The sequence below is a fragment of the Phaethon aethereus genome, assembly GCF_964289735.1.
Source record: "Phaethon aethereus genome assembly, chromosome: 4".
In the NCBI taxonomy this organism is placed as follows: domain Eukaryota; kingdom Metazoa; phylum Chordata; class Aves; order Phaethontiformes; family Phaethontidae; genus Phaethon; species Phaethon aethereus.
This window is the reverse complement of record NC_138578.1, coordinates 6810126-6830898: the sequence shown is the minus strand read 5'-3', so window position 1 is coordinate 6830898 and position 20773 is coordinate 6810126. Positions and strand designations below refer to the sequence as shown.

The 20773-nt window shown below is 38.3% G+C and overlaps 1 protein-coding gene across 1 annotated transcript; it reads left to right on the top strand.

The window, feature by feature from the left end:
• Positions 1 to 744: 744 nt before the first annotated feature.
• Positions 745 to 20574, top strand: BBS7 (Bardet-Biedl syndrome 7; the record flags this gene model as incomplete). The annotated part of the gene is made up of 19 exons (XM_081998751.1): positions 745 to 780; positions 1156 to 1221; positions 1946 to 2008; positions 2871 to 3046; positions 3671 to 3857; positions 4555 to 4627; positions 5484 to 5600; positions 6987 to 7117; positions 7875 to 7959; positions 9651 to 9753; positions 10321 to 10513; positions 11756 to 11830; positions 12904 to 12969; positions 15138 to 15277; positions 16261 to 16425; positions 17479 to 17588; positions 17697 to 17800; positions 19313 to 19436; positions 20438 to 20574. 19 exons carry the CDS (start codon positions 745 to 747, stop codon positions 20572 to 20574), a joined length of 2151 nt encoding a protein of 716 aa, XP_081854877.1.
• Positions 20575 to 20773: the final 199 nt, after the last annotated feature.

Sequence of the window (20773 nt, the reverse complement as noted above, 5' to 3'; positions counted from 1 at the left end):
TAGAAGCTGAGAACTCCTGGTGGGATTACCCATCATTAACAAAAATGGGTAGGTGTGAATGTAACTGTAGTAGCACTGTTTAACATGTATGTATATACATGTACCCATAACTCCCCTTTCTTAACTCAGCGTATTTATGTTCAAGAGGAAGGAGTAGATTTTTTTTTAAAAAAAAACCAACAACTTTGGAAGGTCATGTGAACTCAGTCCAAAGCTACTCTTTACGTGGTAGAAACGATTTTTTTAAGAATTCAGACTCCGTGCAGGGCCGGTATTTTGTTACACCGTTCTCAACAATGCCTCCGATGCTTCCTTGTTAAATAAAAAATTCCTACTTTACTGATAACCCATATCGTCCCGGTAGTTTCGGCACCGAAGTCCGGCTTACCCCCCGGGACCCGGGTAGACCCGCCAGCCACCACCAGGCCTGGGCCCGCTGCCTCTTACGGGCAGAGCCGTCCCCCGCCGGGCCGCCTCCGACCTCCCTGGCTAGGGCGATTGAGGCCCGGGCCGCCGCTCCTCCTCGGGGCGCTCCCCGCCGCACGGCGGCCCCGCCCACTCCCTCACACCCTGTCCAATCGCGGCGCGCTCCTCGCTGCGGCCCCGCCCTCTCGCCGTCAGGTCTAGCCAATGGGAAGCCGGCCCCTGGCGCTGTCGCCTGCCGGCAGAGGTTGCCGCGGTAACGGGAGCTGTGGCGGCGCTGGGGCGAGCGGCGGCGGGACGGTTCCGCTCGCTGCCGGCGTCATGGAGCTGTGTCTGGCACGCGTGGACTACCTGCAGGTGGGCCCGGGTTGCGGGCGGCACCGCCGTGCCGTTTCCCCGGGGAGGCAGGCCACACCGGCGGCAAGCGGCCTGGGGGAGCGGGGACGGTCGGAGGGTGAGGGGGAGCCGTCCGGTGACCCCAGGTCGAGAGCGGCGGGTGCCGGTGAGAAGCCCGAAGAAGGGTTCCGGTGCTCCCGGCGGCGGCGCCGGGTCGGGAAGCGCCTCCCACTTCGGCCCCCAGGGCGGGCGGGTACGCGGCTGCGGCGCCGCCTCAGCAGGGCTGGGAGGCCGCTCCCCGGGCACGCCGGTGGCCCCTCAGCGCCGCGCCTCGGGCCTGCCGCCGGCCCGAGCAGCTCCCGCCACCGGCCCGTTAAGAAGGTTGTCTTCCGACAGGTGGGAGTGACGGCCCAGAAGACCATGAGGCTTCTGCCCGCCTCGGGGCGAAAGGCGACGCAGAAGGTAGCGGCCGTCGGCAGCGCGGGACTGGTCCTGTTGCCTCCCGCTGGCGGGTTTGCTGGCTGGGGAGCGTACCATGATGACTAGCACTAATCTAAACTCTTTCTTCAGATAGTACGTCATAAGGAAAAACTTTGGAACCAACTTTTTGGAACGGTTTAGAAAACTTTTGGGGGAGAAAAAAAAAGGCTGAATGCGTATTTGGAAAATTTTCAGAACCAGGAAGGAACTTCCAAAACTTCAGGCATTGCTGAAACAGTGAAAGTTCTTGGATATTTCTCTGTTCCTGTTTCGCTAACACTTAATGTAGATGAAATACTTATTTTTTAATTTTCCTTAATAAAAGTCCAACTAAGGAAACTTAGTTAGGAAAACTCAATAGAAATAACAGTGCATTTTTGCTTTAATAAGTAATAAATTGTCAGTATGAAAATACAGCTATCCCCAAATATATCTTTCTGGAGTGTTCCATCTGATGGTTGCTGGCGTTTACACGTAGAAGCAGAAAAAGTGTTGTAAATGCTGTCACTTAAAACTACTTTTCTTAGGCTTTAGTCTCCTGTCCATAGCAGTTTAGCTTTCTAAAGCGTACTGCTGTATAGCTATGTAGATTAAGTACTGTAGGATTTGAAGTCCTTAAATACAGGAAAATATGATTAATACAGGAAAAGCATTATTTGAAAAAATATGCATGTAATAAAAATAATGACATATTATACTTTTGAAGGTGGTTGTTGGAGATCAGGATGGGATCATTACGTGTTTTGGCATAAAGAAAGGGGAAGCTGTGGTAAGTGTAAATGTTCATTTAAAATTTTATTTTAAAAATATTCTTCCTTATGAGCTTTGGAAGTCTGTTTTTATTGACATGGGAAATCAGATACCTGTGGAAGTTGTCTGGGTAGAGCTGTGGACTGATACCTACCTGTGATGAGGGCATGCTGATTTCGTGCCTGGACAAGCACGTTCTCCACAGTTGGAGTCAGACACGAGTGTATATCAGCACAAAGAAGGTCAGTTTTAACACATTTTGCTCTGCAGTTCAGTTGGGCTTAAGCCTGTAAACATACTGAGTTACTGTGACTGGTCAAAAACCTGCAGTGATTCACTAAGTCAGTCACCTTAGGGGATTTTGACAAGCTGATTGCTTTTTATGAGCCTAGACTTATGCCCAGCTTAAAAAAAAAAACAAAGGCTTTTTATTTTTTTTTTCCTCTTCGAGGAAGTTCACAACCAGCTCATAATGATTCTATAGCAATACAAAGAAATCTGTGTAGTTTTCTGGAATAAGAATGCAACATGTAGGAGGAAGGGAAGGAGGGAGTGTGTGTGTTGTTCTTCAAGGTTTTTTTTTGTTTATTTTTCTTTGTTTTAGAGCTACTAGCAGTGCTGAAACTTTCCTATTGATTAATAACACTGAAATAATAAAGTCTTAATTAATTACATTTTACAGCTTTTTGTATTTATTTGCTTAGAAAATGCTTGATTGCTTTGTGATTCTGAAGAGAAATATGCAGTTATTTTTGACTTGCATATAATCCACAGTATCCTTAGTTTTGCCAGAAATTATAAAGCAAGTTTATTATCCTTTATGTTAAAAGATTACCATAAATACGATATTGTGATGATGAAAATTGCTCTTCTATTTACAGCCAGTGTTCAAGACACTGCCAGGCCAAAAAATTGCAAGATTGGAGTTGGGAGGAGCTCTTAATACACCACAAGAGAAAATTTTTGTGGCTACAGGATCAGAAGTTAGAGGTTTCACAAAAAGAGGGAAGCAGTTTCTTTCCTTTGAAACTAACCTCACCGAAAGCATCAAAGCTATGTATGTATGACGTTTTGCTTTTTTTTCATAGCCATAGCAGATTGTTAGTCTTATGATTTTTATGAAATAATTTTTAACTGTATTGTGTGCTTATAAGTAACACTAAGTGCCAGTCCAGCTTTAGCTTGTGCCATGACGTGTAGGAAGTAACTTAGAAAATCATAGTGAAGTTTAGAAGGCGTGGGGGGGCTTGTGAGGGGTCTGGAGGCTCTCACATCAGTGCAAATGCAGGTGAGCAGAGCTGGGGTTATTGCCATAGTGCATCATGTCCATATACCTTTCCTATAGCACAACAGGAACTTTTTTTTTTTTAATTGTGATTCAAGATGCTGCCATGTATAAACCCGCTTGAGACGAATTAATATCATCCAAATATATTAATGATATTTCTAGAAAGATATTCTTAAGACTTTATGTGGAGACAAAATGGGAAATTTGAGAGCTATAGAAATCATAGAGTTTTAGCATTTGTAAGAAACTTGGTTTCTTAATAGCTGGAACAACTTGCAAGGCCCACTAATGCCTTGAATCTGCAAGCGGTAGTGCACGCTTATAGTAGGGCTAAAAGGCTGTCGCTACAGCTACACTGCGAAAATGCTACAAGAAGTGTTTTCTTTTTCTCAGGCATATTTCAGGAGCAGATCTCTTTCTCTGTGCAAGCTATATCTATAATCATTATTGCGACTGCAAAGACCAGCACTACTACCTATCAGGAGATAAAATCAATGATGTTCTCTGCCTTCCTGTAGATAAAGTGAATTGCATTACACCGGTACTTGCATGTCAGGATAGAGTCCTCAGAGTTTTACAGGTTAGAATACTTGCTTGTTTATGTTGTACATATTCATGCCATAGAATTGGACTGATTCTTAAGGGAGTTGGCATATCAGCGTGGCTTAGATGTCATAAGGATAAGCGTATTATATCTTACTTGGCAGTGTTGCGATCTACCATGATGGTACCTTTTTTTTTTTTTTTTTTTAAGGAAAATCATCATTATAGACTTGCAAAATAAGGGTTAATAAAACCTCTATAAATAGTCTTTGGAATTCCTAGGTGGAAGTAGATAACAAATTGGTCTCTTCTAACTAAAAGTGCTCACATAAGGGAATTGAATGTGTAAGTCTTTATCAGTTTGGAAATTTTTTCTCTCACAAATTACTGTTGCGACAAGTGTGAGTGATACTGAGTGGTTTAACAAATTTATTTGCCAGACAAAGCCGCAGATTATTTTTAATAATAACACATTTCGAGAGTTCTATGTTTTAGTTATATAGACTTTACCCTGTTTTGGCTTAGAAATCGTTCTCCCATTTGGTAGTGGGAGTTTGTGCAAGTGAAGCATATCCATTATTATTATCCATAATAATTTTGTCCTTATGGTTTTTTGTTTTGTGATTGGTGTTTTTTCTTTTTTGTTTTGGTTGGTGTGTTTTTGTTTGGTTGTTTTGTTTTGTGGTTGTTTTTTTTTAACAAAACTCATTCAAGGTAGTTTTCTTTGTCTTCAGGGATCTGATTTACTGTATGAAGTAGAAGTTCCTGGACCACCTACTGTTCTTGCTCTGAACAATGGAAATGGGGGTAACAAGATTTTGAATATACACATAGCTAAATAATGTTATTTCACTACATTTTTAAGATTTTATTGCTTGTATTTGTTAATTACCTTTTGCCTTGATTTTTAAGCTAGTGTTAAAGATGAGGCAGAAAAATGACTATGTGAAGTCATTTCTTACATACAAATAAATAACACACACACATATATGACTGTTATAGGCAATTCTAAATGATATTCACATTTAATTGAAAGCCTCTTGCAAGAGCAGTGAGAAGTAAGTTGGTCTCATTGTGTAAATACAAACTGGACTTTTGGGGGCCTTGTCAAAGTTCTGGGTTTGGATTTCTCTTACACATGGATTTCCATAACTAGAATCGCTAGAGAATACTGAGTAGAGCTCACAGAAGCTAAGAGTGTGGAAGCTTAAAATAAGCTTAAAATAGCTTGATCATCATTCATGCTAATCTGTTCTAACCTAAAAGAAATCCCTTTGGTATGTTAATCTGGTGCTTAATTTAGTTTCAGTTAGATTGTGTGACAATGACATTCAGAACTGGTTTGGAAAAGTAGTTCCTACTTGCTTCAAGTCTTGGCACAACATTCACTACTGGATGTGTGTTCTGAAAGAATCTTTCTGTTTCTCTTCTGTAAAGGCAATTCCATAGCCTGTCTTTGCTGAAATTTCAAGTATGGATTATGAATGGTTTTTAGGCAGAACTCCAGTGCAGGGGGGCGTTCATACATAAAGTTCTGTTACACAACACTAATGTTAGTATTTTCTTTTTCCCTGGGGCTCTAGAGTGTAACTGCACAATACTTTCAAATCTTTTAAGTTTGTATACTTGATTTTATGGATTCTAAATTTGTGTATGTGTTTAGGTGATTCTGGAGAAGAAATTGTGTATGGAACTTCTGATGGTAAACTGGGTCTTACCCAGATTACTGGTTCCAAGCCTATACCCAAGTGGGAAATTGGAAATGAAAAAAAGAGAGGAGGTATGTGTCTCAATTATCACCCTTTAGTTTTGCTGCATATCTGAGGCTTTATTACTAAGTATAGATACTTTGGAGGCATACTGTAATTATGTCAGTATGCGATATTAATATGAGCAAGCTGTCTTTCATTCTTCTGATTTTCTTACAAATAATTCTAATAAGTTTGTCTTGCGTTGGGTTTTCTGTTTATATTATTTCTAGTACTTCAGTATACTTTTGTTTTTACAGTATTTTTTAAAGCGATGTTTGTAAAACAGTGTTCATTTATATGTGATTACTTGAAGTTTTTAGCATTTTGGTGACTATTTCTAAGTGCAAATACACCTGCCAGATTTTTCACATGTTCAGTGGTCTTAAAGTCTCTTCAGAGGAAAGATTAGCATCTCCCCTGCAAGACGACTTTTTTTTTTACTTCTTGTTTTTTTTTTTTTTCCCCGAAAAAGCCATCATAAGGCTTTTTGTCTGAAGATGGAATAAGGCTTTCATTAAAGCTCCACAATGAGACTTAACTCATCAGAGCATAGTACAACACTTTCCCTGTTTTAACCTTCGTATGCTGCTTCTGCAGCATCTATTAGCCCATACTCCTTTGTAAAGGAGACCAGGAATAGAATATATATATTTTTTTTTTAATTTAATTATCTCATGAAAGCTATCACTACATTATTTTCTTAAAATGCTTCCTAGTATGTTCTTACTCCTCATATAAAATATGAAGGAGTCATGAAAGTTAAATTCCATCCTGCTTTTCATATTAATTCTTGTACAAACTCTCTCTCTGCCTTTTCCTTCTTCTAGACCCCAATTCTCTTTCCATAACTTGAAACATGATTAATTGTCATAGGCTGGTTCCACATGCGCTAGTAGTGGGTTTGTCCCCTAATGTGTCAAGTAGCAGTACCTAGTCCAGGTCTGGCACAAGTCGAAACCTTCTTTCTGTCACCTTAGCCAGAATTCCTAGTAGTCCATTTACCAATAGCTTTAGGTCAGTTACAGGAAACAGAGAATGCTTGCTTCTTCAATTGGCAAAGTTACAGTAGTGTAGACAGACAAATAGTTCATCTGGGGAAATGTTTGACGAGGGAGGGTTAAACCCCTCAAATATCAGCTATTTGAACATCAGAAGGGGTCTCTGTTCAGTGCTTTTTCACCAAGGGAACTCTAGTGGGTTTCATTGGGAATTGGTTGCTGTAAAAGCCACTGTACAGTCTTGAACCTCAGGCACAGATGAGATGACTTCAGTCCTGTAGTGGAGTCGTCCATAAATAGCATTAATAAAACCTTAAAAGCCAACCAAGAATCATTTTCTATGTAACTGAATGTGGCCTATGTATCATTGTGTCATAAACGAATAAAGATGAAGAAAACATTTTTGTTTTTTATTAGGTATCTTATGTATTGATAGTTTTGACATTCTGGGAGATGGAGTTAAAGAATTACTCGTTGGACGAGATGATGGAGTGCTAGAAATCTATAACTTTGAGAATGCAGATGAGCCTGTCCTTCGATATGATCATGTAAGCCCCACATTTATCATACTCTTCTTTGCAAGAAAAAAATGAATTTAAAAAAACCCCAAAGCCGTCTTGCAAAACTTAAAAGTATATGCAAGATGATTACCACTAAAATGTGGGGGTTGTTTTTAATTTGAGCTCTGTAATGTTGGCAATATGAACTTCAAAGCAATATTCCAATGTTTAAGAACCAGAAAGTGAAATAGTCCTGATTTGAGCAAAAATAAAAATAGTGTACAGGGTGAGTTAAACCTCTGTCTCTGTCGACTACTAAAGTATCTCCTGGGTGAAACCTAATACAGAGCTTATCTCTCAGGGTAAAAACAAGCCTATGTTGTGTATAGTTTGTGTTTTACATGTAAAATAATAAATGTAATCTGTCAGGACTTTACTGAGCATAATGACTTTGTTTATGAACTGTTTAAAATAGTAGATTGGATCTATAGTGACTATTTTAGCCTTCAGGCAGATTGCTAATTCCTGCTGGAGAAATATTGTCCACCAGTGTTTTGCTTTAAACTCCTTTTTAATGTCTTTGTTATGCAGAGTAGAATCGGAATGCATTTTTTAAAACACCCCTATTTAGCTGTGATAGTCATTAGCTGGCTTACACTTTTGTAGGTCTAGGTATTGCGTGTCTCTGTAGGTATTTTGTGATGCAGGTAGAAGGAGAAGCGCAACCCTTAACACCCCCTCCCAAAAAAACCTTCTAAAATCAGTGCAGTGATACTTCCCTCTGCTTGAATGTATTTATTTGAAGGCTTTATCAGAGAGCATTGCATCAGTCCAGGGTGGCTGTGTAGGAAAAGATGGGTATGATGAAATTTTAGCGTCCACATATTCAGGTAAGCTTCATAAAATTTACTCAAGAAATGTTGCATGTGACGATGTGATAAAAAGTAGCAGGCTATGTTGTTAGTGCAACTAATATCTCTTAAAATTTTTGTTCTGACTGGAACCAGGATAATGTCGTGTTGAAGAGATCTCTTCTGATTTTTATATTTGCACTTCAAAAACTCTTTCCTACACTGAAGCAATGTTTTTGAATTTTAAGATATTCATAATGTGTTCTGCCGTGTTACACAGTGGCTGATTATTCTCCGGTGTAGACTGCTGCTGAACTGTGATGAAATAATATGTTATGTCTGAAGGAATTATTTATAGATTTTTTTTTATATTAAAAATACTGATAGACATGCATATCTTTTTGTTTGTTTTCCCGTCTTTTATGTAATTTCCTTCGTTTTCAGCTTTATAGAGCTTTTAATGGGGTTGATTCTGCTTTTAGTAGAAAATAAAGCTTCCTTGTGTCTCAACAGCCCCTCTGTAGGATTTGAGCTGCTGGCCTGACTGTGACAGAGGCCATGATAAACATGCTGCATGTGTTAACTGCTGGAAGCGAAAATATTGCTAATTCTCTCTCTTTGATTATCTTCAGTGTTAAAAAATTAGCCCATTGAAACCTCTCATATTCAAAATCATGTATTGGCAAGATACAATTCTCAGTCAGTTATTGAGAAGTAATAATGTTCAAGTACCTCTTTTAAATAGTCTTTGGATGATTAAAAGACTCTTATACCTCATCTCTTATGAATTGTTTTGGCCACAGTATTGTTGCAGCCTATCATACCAAAGTCCTTTGTGGCTTCTTTTAGTGTCTGTGAGAATGTTACAAAGATCCATGAATAATAGAAGAACAGAAAAAGTGAAAGCCCATGTTCACCCGTGGGTTTTCAAAGGTAAACTGGTAGGATGTGCAGTAGACTGAGTTTGGCAGATCAGGAAAATTACGTGTTTAGAGCAGCAAAGGTTACATTTGAAGCCTGGCAGCGTAGGACTACTTTGGATATTTTTAAAGTTCGTGCTCCATTATTGGTCTTTCTTGGTACTTGAAGTAGATAGCAAAGGAACGTGAAAGATTGTGGACGTGTCAGCTTTTGTGGTGCATTTTATAATAATGCTGTCTTACTGTTTGCATGCATTGGATGATGTAACTAGAGCTATAAACACCCATTCAAGTCTTCATATCATACCTGAGTTGTCAGGATATAATCAACTAGTATTTGCTTTTATAAGTAAATGTGATTAAGTAAACAGAAAGATGATTTTTTTTTTTTCACTTCAACTGGCAGCATTCACTGTGCAACATAGAGTTTGCTGTAAACACATTGCACAGCTTTTTTTGTTGGGTTTTTTTTTTCCAACTAGTACTGCCAATTATTCAAGGTTTTGTCAGAGAAACGGAGGTGGGGAAAAAAATTCAGCACTCAGTTAAAAACTGCCACAGAGGGATTTATTGCTCAAAGTACTTAATGAAAAAGAATAAGTAATGTTTTCCAATCTGTAAGTTAAGAATGAAACCTATAAAAAAATCATGCTCAGTGTGTAGATTAATCCACCAAAGAAAGGATTAAATTAAAGCCTCAATTCTCTCTACCCCGTATCTGGGACAAACGTTGCTCCATACATACAAAAGCTGAGTGTAGGCTTTTCTTTATAGCTTCTATGGAATAAAAAACTTCATATATTGGTTTAGGCTGGCTGACAGGACTGACTACAGAACCTGTCCATAGAGAAGGTGGATCAGGTGAAGAAGTAAAATTAAGCCAAGAAATGCAGAGCAAGATTTCATCCTTAAGGTAATTGCACTAGAAAGAAATGGAAGAATTGGAATGTTAAAAGCTGAACTGCTATCTTTCCTTCCTATCTCACTGGATTTTCTGTATCATTAATGTATCTAGAAGTAGAATCAAACCTTTTCAAAGTACAAATAAATAGCAGCCTCATTTTGCAGTCTCTTTCTATCTTGCCTTCCCATGATGATGTCTTAATGCCGCCTTCTTCAGTATCAGCAAGATAAGATTCCCCTCCTCCATGCTACTTATAGCTTCTAAATGATGGGAGTAAAGCAGTCACTAGCATATGATTCAAAATGTGTTGTAGTCTTAAAGGAAAAAAATTGTCCTTTCCTCTGACTCATCAAAATCTCTTTTGGCAAAGTACAGTAGAATCTACATTTTTATGTGATGTAATTTATATTTTATCTTTGTTATGTATGTGGAAGGGGAGTCATCAGTCACTTCTGGTTGGAAAATTTTGGATAAACATGATTGTCCTGCAAGCTTCATCTACTTATTTTCTAGGGTAGCCTTTCTCGTTGTTGTTGGTTTTTTTAAAAGACATTATGTGTGGTTTCCCTTTTCTAGGAATGAATTGGAACACTTACAGATGAAAGTACTTCAGGAACGTGAAAAATACCAGCAGTCTTCTCAATCCAGTACTGCTGTTTCATCAGTACCTGCGTTTAGTGTGAATGACAAGTTTACATTAAATAAGGATGATGCTAGCTACAGCCTCATCTTGGAGGTGCAGACAGCGATAGATAATGTGCTGGTGCAGGTATGTGTGGTTTTGTTCTTGTTGGCTTTCTTTGATGTGTAAATAAAACATTCAGAGACAATTCGAGTTACAGTATCTTAAGTATATGGGTTTTTAAGCGTCTGAATTGTTACGAGAGGGAATTGAAGTGTATAGCCTTGCAATATTGAAGTAACTGTTGTAAATGCTCGTTAGGGAACAAAGACAACTTAAACCCTTATTGAACACAGCAACATTACGCTACCAAAATAGACCGAAATGCCTGCTGTACTGGTAGGTTTTTATGTAACTTTTGTGTTTGCTTTTGCATGTCTCTCCTCACTTAAACAGCAATTAACTCACTAAATCTTAAATGAGGTGCAGTTTCTCACTCACCAGTTAAGTACCCTCAGTAGTGGCAAACTAATTTTAGAATAGTGTGCCACCTGTGCACTTTCAGTATGGAACGGCATCTGATTTGTGTGCAATTGGAGATAAATCCTCCTGGCATGTAGAGCAACCTTAATTACTTTATGACTTACAGCTTTTTCTTTAAAGAAATACAAAGCAGTATCTCGTATTTCTCTGCTGTGAGAAGACAATAAAACTTGTTTTTAAAATATTTTTAGGAAGTATGTTGCATATTTATCAATGTTTCCTGACACTTCTGTGAAGTTATAAAGCAGTACCAAATTAAGTAATTAATCATTCGAATACCTTTAATCTAATTTTTAAAACGGTATTAGATTTAATTTTAATTCCAGTGAAAACACATCTGATAAGAAGCAGTCTGTGTCAGAGGTGCTACTGTAAGTAAAAGGATCATTAATAATTAGGTAATATGGCTCTTGGTTTCTTGAATGAATATTGTAATCCCCTATTGAAGTAGGGAAACACTTCAATCATTAATATGTGTCATGCATATGAAGGAAGTATGCTTTCATGTCTGAAAGATGTGAATATGCTTTCATGTCTGAAAGATGTGAATATGCTTTCATGTCTGAAAGACGTGAATATGCTTTCATGTCTGAAAGACAGTTACGCATCTCGTTACTGAAGTTGTTGTTAGCCAGCCACACGAGTTCAGGACTCCGTAAAAGAATAAGATCATCATGTTACTCTGGGATTAAGTAGTAACGTGTGTGTTTGTTAGGCTTTTACCTCTTGGCTGAAGCAATCATTGCCTCTCCTTTATTAAAATAATTGATGACAGTTAGAGAATAAATGTATTAGAAGCTGCTCAGGAACTTAAGCTCTTTATTTTTCTTTCCTCATGTTCTGCAGAGTGATGTCCCAATAGACTTGCTGGATGTGGATAAAAATTCTGCTGTTGTTAGTTTTAGCAGCTGTGATTCTGAGGTAAATGAAAGAAAAGAAATTATGTTTACAGAGAGCACATGATGAAAGCTTTTAATAGTGTATATTAAAAATAGAATTTGGACTTAGATACTTGTAATATTAAATGTATTGAGTTAAATTACTCATTTGGTAATTTTGGAGAGCTCAGCTTCATCAGAGATACTGCAGAATTAGGAGTGAGTGGCAGGTCCTGACATAAGGCAAAGCTAAATATGTGCAAAAGGATCCAGGAGCAACTGCTCTCGTGCTTTTTTTCCCAGCCTGATGAGAAATGTGAAAGACACATTCAGCATTGCTGTCTTCTCTGGATTTGCCAGTATCAGATATGTTTACTTCAAAGTAATTTAGGTGAAGAACATGGTATTTCTTTCTTACTGTGTGTCGTAAGAATCACTTTAGAACGTGAAAATTCTGCTGTATGGGGAGACGTTTGTTTAAGTGCGTTTTTTATGTAATAATTATGAACTGAAATACTTACAGAATCACTAATGGTGCTTAGGGCCAGGAGGAAAATCCAGAAACTACCTTAGCATTATGAAAATCTTCTGTGAAGTCTTTTTCCCTGTGACTGTCCTCTTAAGTATTTTAGTTTTAAGAAGTAAATTTGTACATCATTGCTCTACCCTGGAGCTTTCAGAAATCAACTTTTTATTTTAAGTTTCTTGTCATTCATGACGATTAACTTAGCTTTTTTTGTGTGTGTGTTTTCTTACTGATCTTACTTCAGTTTTTGGATGTTGGACTAATGTTGCAGATGAGTGGGGACAGGCTGCCAGAGATGAAAAATAGATCTCTATATAATTTTGTGGTTGTATTAAAGAGTGTAGTACGCTTCTGTTGATTTCTCCTTATATAGAGAGAAATCTTCTAAATTCTACTACCATTAAAATCAATTGGAACAGTCAAGGGAACCAAAGATTACTTTTTTTGTATTTAACTGTTGTAAAATAGCTATATATAGCTAGCAAAAACTTTACTGTACATGTTTACAGTTAAAACAGATGAGTAGAACTTTTGTGAATCCATAGACCTGTTTTGTCTTATTTTTCTGTGGGTTTTTTTTCTGTTTACAGCCAAATAGCAACTTTCTTCTTGCGACTTACCGATGCCAGGCAAATACTACCAGACTTGAACTTAAGGTAAAATGCTCCAGTGTATTTTCCATGATAAATTAATGGTTATGTAGATATCTGCTTAGGAATGGAGAGATCTCTACCTGGACTGACTGCTGAGCCTGGGAAAGTGATCGGTCCAGTTTCTGCTGCTGGTTGTTTCGTTCTAATCTGGGGCTTGTGTTCCTTTATGTTTGTCTGTAGGGTTTCTAAAGGCTTCTAAAAATGTGCTGTTTCAGAGGAGAGTCCGGGGTCCCTCTTGAGTGTCCCTAAGATGAAAGCAGTGGGGAGATCACAAATTGTGAAAATACTTGATTCTGGAGCCAGTGTGTGGAACTTTAAGTGGAGAGAAGCATGGGAAAGGAAAGCTCTGGCACTGTTTTTCCTCAAAGTGTTTGAATGAAGTTACGCTGGAAAGTAACCAGGGAATATTGACGGGATTTGTATTTTGGAAAGGAAGCAAATCCCGTCATTCCGTGCCTGCTGTACTAAAGGCATGTGGATGTTTTGGGGTTTATTTTTAACAATCCACCAAATCCACACGTTTTGTGGCTGCCACAGGGGGAAATCATGAAGGAAATAATGATTAGGAAGATCCTCAAGATGCACACAAACTCTAGTTTTTCTCTTTATGTAGTCACCTAATACTGCAGCCTCCTAATGTGATATGTGTTTGTTAATGTAAAACTCTCAGTCAAAAGGTTAATGTTAGAAATTTAAGCCTGCGTAAGATGCATCAAATGTGGGAAAGTTGGGCGTGGTTGTCTGTTTCTTGGTGAGGTTGAAATAATGGACCTAGCATGCAGAACTAAGACTTACTTCCCAGGTCCCCTTCTGAAGAAACGCTATTAGTGTGATTATTGATTCTGAGCAGGTCACTTTATCTCCCTATGTCTCAGTGCTCTTACTTCAATTTAGGGATACGACCCTGGACACTTTTACTGTTGAAAATACTAGGTGAAGAGTAAGTAACATGAGAAAAATGAATCAAATGCATTCATGATACACAGAAAGAGGGTTTGGGTTTTTTTTAATCTCCCACTAAAAACATTTATAAACTTGCTGTTGTGTGTTGTCTTAGTGCAGTGTGTCGTCTTAGTGCAGTGTGTCGTCAAAACACTGTACTATCACTCTTGCATTTGGATTCTGATGTGATGGATTCGGTCTGCACAGGTTCTAGTGCCACCTTGCTGGAATACACTGAGGATCTGCAGTGATTTACACCTGCCGTGTGAATTTTATTCTCTTTTTGTATTTCTGTGCACATGCAGACGATACAACTTTTAAGTCGTTGTGATTTTATTTCCAAAGGGAACTCTTTATTAAGATACTTTACTCTTAAGCGTAAAGTAAATCTTTACTCTAAGATACTTTACTTTACTCTTTTGGAGTTCTGGGACCCTATAAAATAGGGGACATAATCAGGGTTATAAAGCAAACCTGTACTTCATCTCCAATCTGCTCTTTTGTTTGTATAAAGCTGTTTCAGTAGCTCTTCTGCCTACTTTCGCAGCTGTGTTGGCGCTGTAGCTGGGACTCTCCTGTTTCTTGTCAGTTCTGTGTGAGTGGCAGACTTCTTAGCGCAGTCTAACTGGTCTCATCAAAGAAGTGACTGATGCATTGGTGTGCCCTCAGAGGTGTGGAGAGGGCATCCTGTGTCTTGAATGTGTTTGTACATCCTGCTTGTTGAGTATTCTGAGACTTGAACTTAAATCTGGCCTCTTGCATTTCCAAAAATAGCTCAGGAAGAACTTTGTTATGAAGACATGAATGCATATTTTGGAATTCAGTTTACTCTCTTAAATTCTTTGATTTATTCTTTGCTGCCAACTGCTACAGAATGTATTTTTCCTTAATTTAAAAAAAAGAGAGTAATGTGGCCACTGAAGAATTAGAAGCAAGTTACAGACTTTTTATTTTAACTAATCAGAAAGTAAGTTAGCAGGTTTTATTTTCTTAATATTTCATTCCTCTAATATAGCAGCACTTCACTGGACACTACTTAATCTAGTTTTAAAACATTCTTGATCTCCTCTATTCAGTGGCACTGTCAAGCAAATATAGTACTTTAAATACTCTTGAAGTACTACAGTCTGTCTTTAACATATTTTGAACACCCACCAATTTTCCAAATAGTGGTAAATTCATATTTTCCCTTTTGTTCTTTTTTGTGGGTTTTGCTTTTATTTCTGCAGGTTCGATCGATTGAAGGCCAGTATGGGACACTTCAAGCGTATGTAACTCCAAGAATTCAACCAAAAACCTGCCAAGTTTATCAATATCAGATTAAACCACTTTCGCTTCATCAGAGGACTCATTCTATTGACCATGACAGGTATTTGCAAAGAAAAACGAATGCCTTTTTCTCTTGAAAAACTGACACAATACAGCTGAAACAATGGTTGCTCTATAAACCTAAGTATGTCATTTCTAGCCCTTAGCCTACAATTTTGAGCCTGTAGCATTTTACAGGTTTTCTGAGAGAAAATGTGGATTTAATGGGTTCCTGCTTTCCTTGCCATTCCTTATCTTTCTTTTCAGGTTATTTTTCATTTTACTGACCTGGGTTATAGTGCAGCCCCATGTGTTAGTATTGCTGAGGGTGTGGTAGAAAGGAAACTCTCCTGTTAGTAACCGCAGTCTTTTCGGTTTCAGACCCGTTCTCCCCTCCACGCTTTTAGTGTAATTCTTTCCCATAGCTAATGTAGCTCCACAATTGAGCCAAGACTTCTTTTGCCCCTTTTCTCTCTGTTAGGAACCTACTATTTTATGCAATGTCTACTTGATTTTTCCCCACCCTCAATTAACATCTTGTATTGCCACCAAGGTATTGCTTGCTTCAGAACAAAACTTATGGAAGGAATGATACCAAATGCTTTTTACCTAATGCGCAAATGAGCTCCATTCTGCCTCGTTCTTGATAGAAATGCTATGTCTGTGGTTTACAGCATGGGAGGCTGTTAGTTATATTTGCTGTGTTGTCAGTTATGTACCTTTTGTCATAAGTTTCAGGTTTAACGACTTGAAATGGGAGATGTCAAAACCTTCCAACTAGTTTCTTATCCAGTTCTGGCATGCCTACTACGAGATAAAACTTGAATGTACGCATAGCTTTTTGTCTTCAAGTACAGAAAGGTAGCTGCAATCTGCAATACGTGACTACTTAGCAAGATCTCTGACTTTTTATAGGGTGTTGATTAAAAGGAAACCACCACGTGGAACTAAACTTTTTTCATGTGGATAACCAGTGCATTGACGGTGCCCCTCCTTGATAACTATTAACTTTTTTTTTTTTTATTTAATTTCTTAATGTCATAGACCCATGAATACACTGACGCTCAAAGGCCAGTTCAGTTTTGCTGAAATTCATTCCTGGGTTGTGTTTTGCTTGCCTGAAGTGCCTGAAAAGACTCCCGCTGGAGAGAGTATCACCTTCTATTTTCAGAACACCTTCCTGGGTACTCAGCTTGAAAGTACTTACAGGTAAAACACAGTTATTAAAGCACAATGTGACTACGGTGGGCCTTTTGTCTTTTTCATTCTTGACCAGTCTGTGAGTACCATTTCATGCACATACCACTGGTCACCAGTTCCAGCCCCATCAAAACTGCCATTAAAGAGGATATGTTTTGCAAAAACCATTGTCAGACGTTACCAGGGGTGAGCATTATCCAGTAATGATGCAATCTGTAACTTGAGTAGGGATTTTCTTGAAGTTGTTCCAAAAACCAAAATGGCCAGGGAGGAAAGCCTTGATACATTTTTAGCATCATGACTTGCTTTTAGAATTCAAAGAACCTAGCTAGCTAATATAGTGAAATTATTTTGTAATGCCTATTGTTTTCTAACTTTTTTTTTTGAGGAGCAGAAATCACTTAAAAGCCATTTAATACTTCATGCAAACAAAAATATGAATAAGCATTAAGCTGAAAACCTTTTTCTGCAACTTATATTAGGCAAATATTATTTCTGTGTTTAATACTTTGTTCTCAGATTAATTAGTTGTATCTTCCTTCAGCAATTATGTAAACCACCTGAAAATGGGACTGTAAAGCAGGAAAAATGAATTGTTGTAATTATACAGATTCCAGCCTGCTCCCAGCCTACCATAGTGTTGTCTACTCATAATGTAGAAAGTTGTTGGGTGGTGTTTTTTGGTTGGGGAAGGGGAGAGTGTTTTTTATCCCTTCTGGTATTGAAGCTTGCTGTTTGGCTTCAAGGTATTGCAATGATGAAACTTAGGAGGAATGAATACAGTCAGAGATCTTACTTGCATGACCTTAGTGCCGTACAGTAAAGGTAACAGCTTTGTGTATACCTGAGATTTGTGTATGCTGCTTTGTCTTACTTATTGGAACAAACTGTTCTCTGACAAGATTACACTGGGAATAGAGAAGGAGAGAATAGCATAGATTGTCTATGCAGCCATCTCATATATGGAAAATCATTTTTACAGGCCTTCTGTTTTAATGTAGGGACAGACCTAATGTATGTGTGTGTGTTTAAGTTTAATTTAAAATTTTTCTTCCGTTACAGAAAAGGTGAGGGATCTTTTAAGTCTGACAACATTTCTACAATATCCATCCTAAAAGATGTGCTTTCCAAAGAGGCTACTAAAAGGAAGATTAATCTTAACATATCCTATGGTAAAACTTTCTTCTCTATTTTGTTGTCCTTCACTTCATTTTATGTTCTTATAAATGGCATATTTAGTATTCATTTGCGTGTTGTTTTTTTTTTTTACTCCCTACTAGACATAAATGAAGAATCTGTGAGGCATACATTAAAGCTTATCCACCCTAAATTAGAGTATCAGCAGCTCTTGGCCAAGAAGGTTCACTTAATAGATGCTTTGAGAGTAAGTATCTGAACTCCTGTGGAAGGCTTTTTGTGGGGGATTATGTTGTCAGATACCAAGCTGTACAGCTCAAGTCAGATGCGTGTCATACTGGTATCCGTTCCGTTTCTCTTCCTGGGACGTGTATTTTAATTATGTAGGAGACAGACTTCTTCAAGGGAAATTGCCATTTGTACTATATAGCTGGTGAATAATATGGAGGATAACTGACTGATGTTGAGGATGCTAAATCGGACAGTAGAAGGCAGCCAGCTTTATCATCTAACATTCTCTTTTTACCTGCTGTTATTTTCCAGTTCCTTCTTTGTCTCTGTCCACTAACCTTTAAAAGTTTTTTAGATCTGGGGAGCATCATCCAGGCCAGGAGTGACTTCCTTGCTTTGGAATTTCATCCCACTGTGTCATAATTTCTGAATTGCCTGGTTTTTAATCTTTTGCTTCATACCCTCCTCAACAGTTAGTCTTGGGGACGTACCAGCTAGGCAGCTTGTCTCAGTTCTTGGACTTTTTCCAACAACCAGGATTTTACCATCAAAAGCTTGCCATCATCTCTCTTGGAATTTTTTTTTTTCAGGGTGAGGGAAGATGAAAATGGACAACCAGTTCTCTTGCCCTTTGGGGGAATCAAATACTAGTTGCCAGAACTTTTTAGTTAGTAGAAAAACTGACTACCAATGAGAATAGTGTGTATCTTTATTATCACTAGAAGTATTTTACTTGGGCTTGATTTGGCAAATCGGAGAGGCAAAGAATAATAGAGAATTTATTCTTAATGCGTGTTATGTTAGTGCAATAATAATGATTTTGCACATCTTGCCTGTTTCAGGCTTTTTTTAGGCAGCAAATCTTTTTTGAGAACTTTGTCACTCATTTTTTGGATAATAACCTATTCATAGGCAGTAAAATAATCTGGTGATTGATGAAAGCTGTTATCCCAGCAGACCTCACAATGCATAGCATAATTACCTTTTGTCTGGAAAAGAACAGTCTTTCTGTGGGGGATAAAAAGATCTACACTGTCAACCATCTTAAATGAAAGTCTGACAGTAGACTGGGACATATTAGAGGAGGTCTTGAAAACTTTTTGCTGTCATGAATTGAGTGATACTTTCAGAGTTTACTTTTACCTTCAGACTTCAGCGTGTGCTACATTTTCTAGGAATTTACTTACTCTAAAAATGAAGACATGGTGAAGGCTTTGAGCCTTCATTAGGCTTGATTTCTGTAGGGGCTGGGCTGTGGCGTGATCCTGTTCTGGCAGCACTCAAGAGCTGGAGGCTGTAATATGCAGGATTTTGAGAATCTAGTCTATGAAGTGACAAGTAACACCTGACATTCCATTAGAAGACCAGAAAATGAGGCACTTTAAACTAGCAAAAGTTATTTTCAGAAGGGGACTGTCTTGTCTCTGAAGTACTTCCTCCTGTCAGGGCCAAGCTTAATTTCTTCTTACTTTTATGCTCTTATGATACTTAACTGCTGTTAATTGTTATGATTTAAAATGTCTTCAAGGAATTACAAGTTCATGAAGGAAATGTAGACTTCCTGCTGCCGAAATACCGCAGCATTTTGGAAGAGGCAGATCAGCTGCTGGAGGAATACAAGAGACAACCTGCACATCTTGAGAGACTTTATGGTTTGTTGCTCTATTCAGTTTTTTATTTAAATGCAACTTCATGTCCAGAGAGCACGCTGGACATGACTGAAGTAGTTATGAAGTCAGCATTAGCAGCATTTAAATAATTGGGTAAGTGGATACACTTGGGTAGCTTCAGGACAACCTTAGATACGGAAGTATGTGTGCCTGCTTGGTCATACAGCCAAGGCTCTATATTTACACAGTGGTTTTGATCATAAAATTACTAAGTTAAAGGTGAGGCAATAAAACGTAGCACATACTGAAAATGGCTTGTATGCTACTACAAACTTGGAGTAACTGTAAAGGTTCTCAAGAGTTGTTCACCTGAGAACTTCCAAAATCGATTTGGCATCACAAGCATATTGCTGAGAAGGAAAATACCAGGATTATTTGCAAGTGCCTTTTCGACTTTTTGTTTAATAGACAAATCTTATATTCAGATGATCCTTGTCTTTATGGATGTGATTAAAGATCGTATTCAAATTCAAGATGGCATTTACAAATACATACAAGTTAAATGAGTGATTAAGTTCTGAGTGGGTAAGGTTTGCAAAACATCAGAAAAAGCACGTAGGGTGAGGACACTTGCAGGAGATGATCTTACTTAGCGAAGGAAATTCTGTAACCTTCTCCGGTGTTCTCTGTACCTCACCTCGGAGAATCTCTGCCAGACACCAGCTTCAATAAGCCTGTGTATGCTCAGCCTAAGCAGAGTCCTCGTTGTCCATCCGGTGGTAGTTTCCCTCTAGTGTTTCAGATGTGGGTAATTCTAAGGCAGAAATACACACTTTGGAATGATGCTGGAATCTGGGCTCTTCTGACAGCATTTGGGGTTTGTGTAAAAGGACACAGTTGTTTAAAAAGTGAAGTTTAACAAGAATCTTGTCTCTAAACCCAGAATCCTCTAAAATAGGTAGTACATAATAACAAGTTAAAAGTAGAGATACCTCATAATGAAAACAAGGCAAATAATAAGTCTTGGGATTTTACCTTCACAGGTATGATCACGGATCTCTTCATAGATAAATTTAAATTTAAAGGCACCAATGTGAAAACCAAAGTTCCTCTTCTTCTGGAAATCCTGGATGGCTGCGATCAAGATGGACTAATTGCTTTTTTTGAGGCTGCAGCTTGACATGGAAAAGGAGTAATTTTTTTTTTAAATGGAGGTGGTTCAATATCAAGTCCAAAACACTTTAAAAACCCCACTTTTACTCTTCTGTTGTACTGTCAGCTCTTAGGTTTTATTCATATTTGTTATCATACCGAATACCGTAGTTAACTTCAGTTCGTACGGACCCTTCTGTATGTTAAGTGTGCGCAGAGTTTCTACG